The sequence below is a fragment of the Neltuma alba genome, unplaced genomic scaffold (assembly GCF_004799145.2).
Source record: "Neltuma alba isolate B1F8T4 unplaced genomic scaffold, ASM479914v2 tig00002822_pilon, whole genome shotgun sequence".
Classification (NCBI taxonomy): domain Eukaryota; kingdom Viridiplantae; phylum Streptophyta; class Magnoliopsida; order Fabales; family Fabaceae; genus Neltuma; species Neltuma alba.
In genome coordinates, this window is record NW_021633030.1 from 172340 (window position 1) to 181468 (window position 9129).

Sequence of the window (9129 nt, forward strand, 5' to 3'; positions counted from 1 at the left end):
ATCCTTGTAGCTTAAGGCTCAGTTTGTTCTTCACAAAAGTCAAAGCCTCAGACTTAGACTTACCCCACAAGACAGGAAGGCCAAGATACTTTCCAGGTTTGGCTGTATCCATAATTCCCATAATCTCAAACACCTCCTGCTTCACCTCTTCTACTGTATTCTTTGAGAAGAAGATACATGACTTGTCCAAATTCACTGATTGGCTCGATGCTTTGCAATAGCTATCCTGAATTTCCCTCAAGATCTCACAATTCCTTCTTTTAGCATTGACAAAAAACACCGAGTCATTTGCAAAGAAGCAATGAGATAGTATAGGACATTTGTTAGCCAGCTTGATTCCTTTCAGTTTCCCATTATCAACATAAGCATCAACCAGGAGACAGAACATCAGAAGCAATTATGAAGAGAAAAGGTGAAAGTGGATCCCCCTGGCGTACCCCTCTTTCCATATTCAAATCAGCAATCTTGTGTCCTCCTACTACCAAACTCAATTGAACTGATCTCACACATTCCATAATCCAAGACAACCACCTTTCTCCGAAGCCCATCTCCCTCATAACCGCCTCAATGAAGTCCTATTCAAGCCTATCATAGGCTTTATTCATATCGATCTTTACAGCCATTTCAAACTTCCTTCCCTTTTTTTTATTTTTCAAATACTGGTAAGCCTCATGAGCTACCAGAATATTGTCTTGTATAAGCCTCCCAGCAATAAAAGCTCTTTGATTTCCTGATATAATTCTAGCCAGCAACTGTCTCATTCTGTTCACCAGAATCTTGGAAATGACTTTATAAGCAAAGTTGCGAAGACCAATGGGTTTATACTGTCCCACATTCTCAGCATTATCTACTTTGGGAATTAGTACCACATTAGTCTTGTTAATCGCTGCTAGCTTTGCATTATTATTAAAGAAATCAAAGACCATCTCCCCTACCTCCTTACTGACTTCTGACCAAGCCGACTGATAAAACATGCCAGAGTAACCATCTGGTCCAGGGGCTTTAGATCCCCCAAGTTGGAATACCGCCATTTTAACCTCCTCCATTGTCACAAGTTTCTCAAGCTGCACATTATCTTCTGCAGTTACTTGTTTCTTAACAAATTTCAGAACCTTCTCTAAATCCCTGCATCCCCCCGAGGCAAACAAAGTGCTATAGTACTTGGTAAAAGCACTATTAATCTCTTCCTCCTTCTCCAACCACGTGTTCCACTCTCCTCTCAATTTAATCACTTTGTTTCTTGTACGCCTCTGGATTGTGCTAGAGTGAAAGAAACGTGTATTCTTGTCACCAGCTTCCAGCCACTTTATCCTCGATCTCTGCCACCAATACACCTCCTCCCTATCCCAAGCTTCTTCCATTTTCATTATTATTTCTTCAATTTTTCAATTTCTTCTCAGCAGTCAAAAGTCCACTTCTGCAGATACTCAATTCCTTGTTTAACTTGTCGATGGAAGTCCTTGCATTTGGAAAGGTCTGCTTACCCCATTTCAGTAAAGCATCTTTACAATTTTCTAGTCTGTGTATAAACTCCTCTACTTTATTCCCTTCCATTTCCACCACTTTCTACCATCCTTCCCTTACTACTTTCAAAAAATCTTCATGTTCAATCCAAAATGCTTCAAACCTGAAAGCTTTAGGGACCCTTGAATGCTTATATTCACATTCAACACTAAGCATATGGTGATCAGATCCCACAGGTTCGATATGGATGACTAGTGCATTCTGAAATTTCTCTCTGAATTCCACATTTGCCGTAGCCCTGTCTATTCTTTCTTTCACATGAGCTTCCCCCAATCTTTTATTGTTCCAGGTGTAAGGCGCCCCATTGAAATTCAGGTCAATCAACCCACAATCAGATAGCATTCTCTGAAAATTTAATGTTCTTCTCAGATCAATAGGTCTGCTGCCAAACTTTTCAAAACAAGAAACCATGTCATTAAAGTCTCCCACGCACAGCCAAGATCCTGTTACTCCCCCTGCAATACGTCTCAAGTCTTCCCACACCTTCTCCTTATCTTCATCTCGAGGGGCACCATAAACATACGTAACAAAGTCAGGGACATCTAGCACTGTGGAGTTCATGCTTGTGTGAATTATATTGCGTGAACTATGCCAGGCGTTTATCACAACTTCTTTTTTCCACCATAAGGCCATCCCACCACTTCTACCTACTGGATCCACATACCATTCCTCATCCATCCCACACTTCTTTTTCACATCTTTCATTTTTCTACTCTTCATTCTTGTTTCCATAAGGAAGATAACTGAGGGCTTTCTTCTAATATTTTCTTCCCTTAGTTTTTTGACTGTCAAGGCTCTCCCAAGACCTTGACAGTTCCATGTGATGAAATTCATTGCCCCTTGGTGGCTGTTAAAGGCTAGCCACCTTCACCTTCAGCAATGACACATGATTCACTTTTGTCCTCCTTCGATGTATCTTGTACTTCTCTTCTTACCATTTCCTCCAACTTTCCCCTACCACCTTTCCCCTTCCTAGCCCTTCTTTTTAACAATCTGACACTCTTTCTGGTTATTGTTTTTTGACTCTCCTGCTTGTTCAACCCAAAATCATCAGCAGAATTGTTGAAAAATAGCCTTCTTCTCTTAATATTCAACTGCTCTACTCCTTCTTCAAGCTCTCTCTTCAGTTTGATCCTTCTTAGACCAATAGCCACTTCAGAAATAGGTGAGAGTTTGTCAAATACTACAATTGCCTTTGACAAATCCTCCTTCAGCTTGGGAGATCCATCAGTCGACATATTTATCACTTCAATTTCCTTCATAATAGAGAGGTTCCTAACATTCTCGCTGTCCACCCCTTCACTCACATCATTCTTCTTTTGTGTCTGTACATCAAAACTTCCTTCCCTTTTAGTTTTCTTTCCTTGTCTAGGATCAACCTTCATCTGTTTATCAATCTTACCACTCCTCAGGTCATCCTGCCCCTTCAAGGTTCTGTTTGCCAGTTTCTTTAACTCTTCTTCCACATTTCTTCCATACTTCTTTTCACTCCATTCTTCCCAGTTATTATTGCTACAAACAATCTCAGCATCAATTCTCTTAGTAGCTTGAACACCTAACCAGCTTCCAAACTCCAAGTCACCACACTCTGGTTCCTCACTTCTTGGACAGTTTCTCTGATCATGTCCCAACAATCCACAACGATAGCAAAAGTTTTGTAATCTCTCATACCTGGCTTTGATCCACACAGGCTCTTTTCCTGGTCTGTTAGTCCACATACCAGACACCAGAGGCTTTTTCGTATCCACCAAGACTCTTGCATGCAAATAGCTACGAATCAACAAATTGCCAAACCTAGGATTCTCCACCAACATCACCTCACCTAATTCAGATCCCAGGGTTATCGCATTCTCTACATCCATTCCTTCCAGCGGTAGATCATGGAATTGAATCCAACATGGACATTTGCTGAAGTCCACTTCCTTGTAAGTCATAAACTGTTTCCATAGTTGAACGTTGAGTAGTATTCCTTGGATCGACCATGGACGCCCTCGCAAGATCCTTAAGTAATCTTCCCTGCAACGGAATTCAAAAATGAATGATCGATCCTCAATTTCAATGATCTCCAAGTCCTCATGCTTCTCCAAGTTCCAGCCCTTCCTGATCATCTTGATCACCGTCGGAGCATTGAAACTCTTTACTGTCATCATTCTTCCAACAAGCACTCCACCATATAATTGCCGATGGTCGCTCTTCTTCCAAACCAGCTCCACTTCCTTTCCTTTCCTTCCCCTCGCACCTCTATCTCCACTACATTGTCCTTCTACTCCTACCTCCATGCCTCACTAATTCCTCTCCGTCACAATGAGTGACAGATCGGACACTCTTTAGTCACCGTCGCAGTAGGCGGCGGATCTCACACAACGAACGACGATAATCGTCGTAACTAACTCTCACAGAGGAGAGAGAAAAAGCTCTCACGCAGGAGAGAAACTCACATGTACGAACAAGGATTCGCCATGTTAAAGCCAGACAAAACAGAATCAAAACCCTGTTAACCCATAATCTCATTTCACTTCATTTATTTAATTTTGATTTCGACATTTAGACTTTAAGATAATTTATGTTTTGTTTTTTAGGACTTGTATTTGTATTATTCAAATTTAAAGCTTGATTTGATTCTTCACACACATATTTCTGATCTTTTGGAATTTATATATGTATAAAAAAATTCTTCGGGCTTTCGGTCCCACCTTTAAACCAGGTAAAATGACTTATTTGGGTCCGACCGATTCATTTTGACAATTCTAAAGACCATCTTATGAAATAGACTTCCACTTTGCATTCATTTCTATGACTACAACACTGACTTGCACGTGCTTTGGCAAATTCAAAATGCTATCTCTGTTTTTAATTATAAGATTTTATTTATAGGCTATAAAAGAGGTTTTATAATTAAAATCAACGGTATTGAAAATATAAATTTAAGTTGTGTTTGTTAAAAAGAATAAGAAAAGGCGGAATTAGAAAGAAAATCTCTAGTGTATTAAAAAAAAGAGGAACATCTCCACTAGTACATGTAGTTGACCATCATATCTTTTTATTATTTTCGATTAATAAAGTACATGCCTACCAAAACATAAGTCTTCTATCAATATAACTAAAGAAATGTGACTCGGCGACTCCGATAAGAAACTATGCTATTCTTTACAGTTGAATTATAATATTATCCCTTTTTTACTGGAAAAGGTATTTATGTCATTTATTCCTTTTCTAAATTTTTATATTGAAATAATTTTTTTAAAAAATAAGGTGCTTAAATACTCTAAAGTTATCCATGAAAAAAAGCATTCAGCACCTGAAATTTTCTTTTCTCTATGTCCTGAAAGTTTATTAAGAAAGAGAATTTTTCAACCATAAAATTTATCTGGGCATGCATGTGTGTTGTTTTAAAAATTAAAAAAAGAATTGATAATTGAGAAAAAAATTCATTGGCTAATTTTTATATTTTGGAGAAATTACCCATAGAGGTCACATATAAGAAAATTAACATACGATTAACTTTATGTTATGTAATATTTTGATTTTAGCAAATATTTATTTGAGGCTAAACTTTTGAGATAATATTACAATTATTGGATAAGAATTGGTGGCTGGGCTTGTATAATATCGGAGCATACATTTATTCTAGAAAGAAGGAAAGTGACGCACAAGAAGAAAGGAAAGATAAAGGGAAAATTGCAAAAAAAAAAAAAGACTTTGAAATTGCAAAAACACAGATAGGGATCCTTGACAAATTCACTTTGAGTTTTGACAATAATAATATGTTATAAAGTTGTCAAAACCCAAAGTGAAGTTGTCAAGACTCTCTATCTGAGTTTTTGTAATTCTAAGGTCTTTTTTTATAATTTCTTCAAAGATAAATGCTTGGGAATCCTAATTAAACAGCACGCAATCAATTAAATAAGATGAGGTTTTTCCTTCATATAATGTGATTTTCGGCAATAAATTTTCCCCCATTGTTTTCTCGTTCTTCCTGTTCTTTCTTCTCTTTCCTCGTTTGCTCCACAAGCGTTTTCTTTGCTTTATTTTTCACTCCACTTTCCTTCACCTTCCTTCTTTTTTTTTTTTCGAACTTGCTTTGTCTTATCCCCATGGAATCAATATCATCAGTATATGAACAGTAACTTTAACTCCAGATACAACAAAGTAATTTTCTCTGGGAAGAAGAGAAATTGCATCACAGGCTCAAGGATAGGAATAATATTCTAGAAATTGTGGTGCAGCTTTATGACCACACTCCAATAAGGCAAGCGTGTGTTTGTCTAAATTTTTTTTTTTTTTTAACATGAAAGTTTAGATGATTTGAGTCCTAAAGACTCATCAGGACCACAACATATCTTCATGTTTAAAGATTGCTTACAGAGCTATTTATAAATTACCCATCAACAAGATCCTTATATCGGCAGTGAGATTTAAACTCACAACCTTATAAGTTATTAACTGACTTCTTATCGGTTAGATTAACTCTGGTTGGCACTCCATTCATATTTTCATAACAATAACCTTCCATACATATTTCCTTTAAAGATTGTACAACACCCACAAGCCACACATACTACTATTATACATGATCATGCGAAGGAAGAAAGAGCAAACATATAATACGCTCCTCACAACATATATGCTCTGGAAACTCTCAACGTAAGTTTAAAGCTTTTATACATTAACAGCGAATCATATGACCATGATATTCTTTTGGGTATGCATCTGCTTAGATAGGACATCTGCAGTTGTAGAAGTGAGTAATAACTTGCAACCAGTATGATCTGACCCATATGGAATTCCTACCTTACTAAGGTCAACTCTTTCATACAGGTCACGAAGCACAAAGAGAATAGTCTGCTCGTTCTTGATCCTACGAATCAATTCTTTAGCTCTTCCAGCGTTGGATTTCTGGTTAAAGGTGAACCCTAGTTGATGAGCAATATCCTCTTGAATCTTCCTCACATCAGGATTTTTGGTTACAGTTGCTGTCACAACCATACCAAACTGTTGATCTCTTTGAACTCTTCTGTAGACTCTTTGAAGCAAAGTGTCTTTCATCTCATCATGTGAGCCATAAACTCCGAGTAAGTGAGTATTAGGATCAGCTAATGCCCCCATAACATTCCCCAGGGCTAGTATACTCCGTTCTGAATAATCAAAATCATTGGAATTGATCGTGCCCGATTGGACAACCTCCTTTTCATGACAGAATGATTCTTGGAACAACTTGAAAAGAGTACAAAGATCATTCAAAACATCAGTACCATCGGAATTGGATATCATTGCTTCTTGTTCTGCGTACCCAGCTTCGTTATGGTTCTCGTCCTGCGATTGAGGCTTGTATGCCTTGGATTTGATAGAAGTGAGACAACGACGAAAAAGACGAAGCGAAACTGTGACAAGGCCAATAATGCCGGCAATAATTGCTATAGCAGACAGCAACAGCATTAATCCTGTAATGATCATGAAAAACATAATACCCCTTTCATAACAGTGTCATTGTATTCCTGCAACAACTCCGAAAGAGAATAAAGATCATCAAAAACATCAATACCATCGAAATCGGACATGATCGTTTCTTTTGCTGTGCATCCAGCTTTGTCCTGGTTCTCATCCTCCGATTGAGGCTCGTGTGTCTGGGATTTGGTTGGAGCGAGATAAGAACGAACAACACGATGCGAAATTGCAGCAAGGCCACTAATTCCAGCAATAATTGCTACCACACCCCACATGTTATCCTGTAGCGGTGTGAGAATTTGCTATTACATATGAAATTCATGAAGAGCATATATAGTGACAGAGGAGTACCTTTCTCAGGAAGATCAATTGGTGAAGGCTGAAGTGTTGCTGTTTGGGTCTTCAAGAAATTAAACTAGCTTCTTTTTATACCGTAGAGTCTCCTTAGCGAGGAAGAAGCAAATAGAATTTAGATAGGAATATGAAGGAGAGAAAGATCCCAGAAATTGGAACTCAGCTTCGTGATTATCCTTTCCTATGTCTAGTCAGTGTGAAGACGTGTTGCAGAAACTACTTTAATGGGTGAGATGTAGTTGTCACTTGTCAGAAGAATTTAATGGGACTAGGAAATTGACTTGGAACAGTTTGCCTTTTTTCCTACAACCATTACACTCAAGAAACGATGTACGTTAACAAGAAAAGCAAGTTGGTTAATTATGGTATATAGGCCACTAAACCATATTTTGATAATTAATTTATGTGCCTGTTTGAAACAGTAATAGGATTTTCAACTGTAATACACAAAATATAAAATAAATACATAAGAAGAGTTTTGTCTTGTCTTATGTAAATATGTTTATAAACACATCTCTCAACAAGCCCTATAACTTGTGCCGGACCTAGGATGGATTAGACCGAAGCCTATAAGATTTTGGAGTCTAAAATATAATAAACTAAGGACTAAGAGTTACTATTTATAAAATACTCTTTATCCTTCGGAAGGAATACTTTTATTCAGCTTTCTAAAAGGAAAACTGAACGATGCATGATATATACGCGGGTGTGAATGATATTCACATGCTAAGGAGTTTTTTCTTTGCAACCCTTCTCCCTTTCTATTCTCTCATTCTCCTTTTACAACTGTATTTGTATAACTAAAATCCGATCCCGTTTATGCCATCAGATTGTGCGTGGGTATCGGAAATATTCATTTGCATTCTAGGTACGCCCGAATTCAAAAAAAGGTTATTGTGTCCACCTATTATTGGTTGAGGCCCATTGAAATGGCTTTGATTCGTATGGATAGATCCGGTTTAAAGTGATTTTCTTTTATCACATACACCTTGATAAACGTTTGGGAAAACAGAAAGAAGTTTATCCCGATTAAAAGTTTCTATCGCATATACAATATTGCTAACTGATTTATATTTGAAATAATTCTTTCAAGTTAAGTTGTTTTATTCACACTTTTTAAATCATCAACTTTGTTTGGGGGAACATTGATTCATCAGATTTACATTCAAGTGTGAAGAGAGATTTACTTTCAAGTGTGAAAAGTCCTCCCCCTGTAGTAATTTTTCTTATAGGAAACTTGACCTCTAAAAGTTTACTCTTTCTTTTCTTTTCTCCTTTTTCTTGGCTGTATTATATTTCCTTCACCATCCATCACTATCAGTAACATGTAATGAACTCAGAAAAACTAATGCAATAGTAATAGCAATGAAAGTGTATGAAGCTCTGCATATGTTTTTATTACTGTAAACAGCAATAAACATCCCAAGGATAGCAACCAGATCAACACTGAGATAACAGAATCATCAGATGCATGAAAGGCAAACAACCAAAAGGTCCAGATGGAAGAGAAATTTCTTGGGTGATCACAAGCCACGTGTCCTCCCTGGACCCCCCAAATATTTGGCAGATTCATCACATAACATTATTCTTCCCGAATATGCAAACAGTTAGCAAGGCTCGTAGCAGACCATGCTTTTAAGTTAAATTATTTCAACTTTCACGAAATTTAGATGCTCTGCAATAAAAAGCACTAGATTGAAGGTTTCTTGGCTGAACCATGCTTTTAAATTAAATAGACCATGCAGCCAAAATAAAAGAGATGAAAAACAAGTCACCTGCCATTGCAAAACGGGAACAGATGAGTAA

The 9129-nt window shown here is 37.4% G+C and overlaps 1 protein-coding gene across 1 annotated transcript; it reads right to left on the reverse strand.

The window, feature by feature from the left end:
* Positions 1-1566: 1566 nt before the first annotated feature.
* LOC114739382 (uncharacterized) lies at positions 1567-2229 on the reverse strand. The gene has a single exon (XM_028927443.1). It carries the CDS (start codon positions 2227-2229, stop codon positions 1567-1569), a length of 663 nt encoding a protein of 220 aa, XP_028783276.1.
* Between the last annotated feature and the right edge of the window lie 6900 nt (positions 2230-9129).

Coding starts and splice junctions, on each gene's coding strand:
- LOC114739382 (XM_028927443.1), bottom strand. CDS start 2,229: ATGAAAGATGTGAAAAAGAAGTGTGGGATGGATGAGGAATGGTATGTG.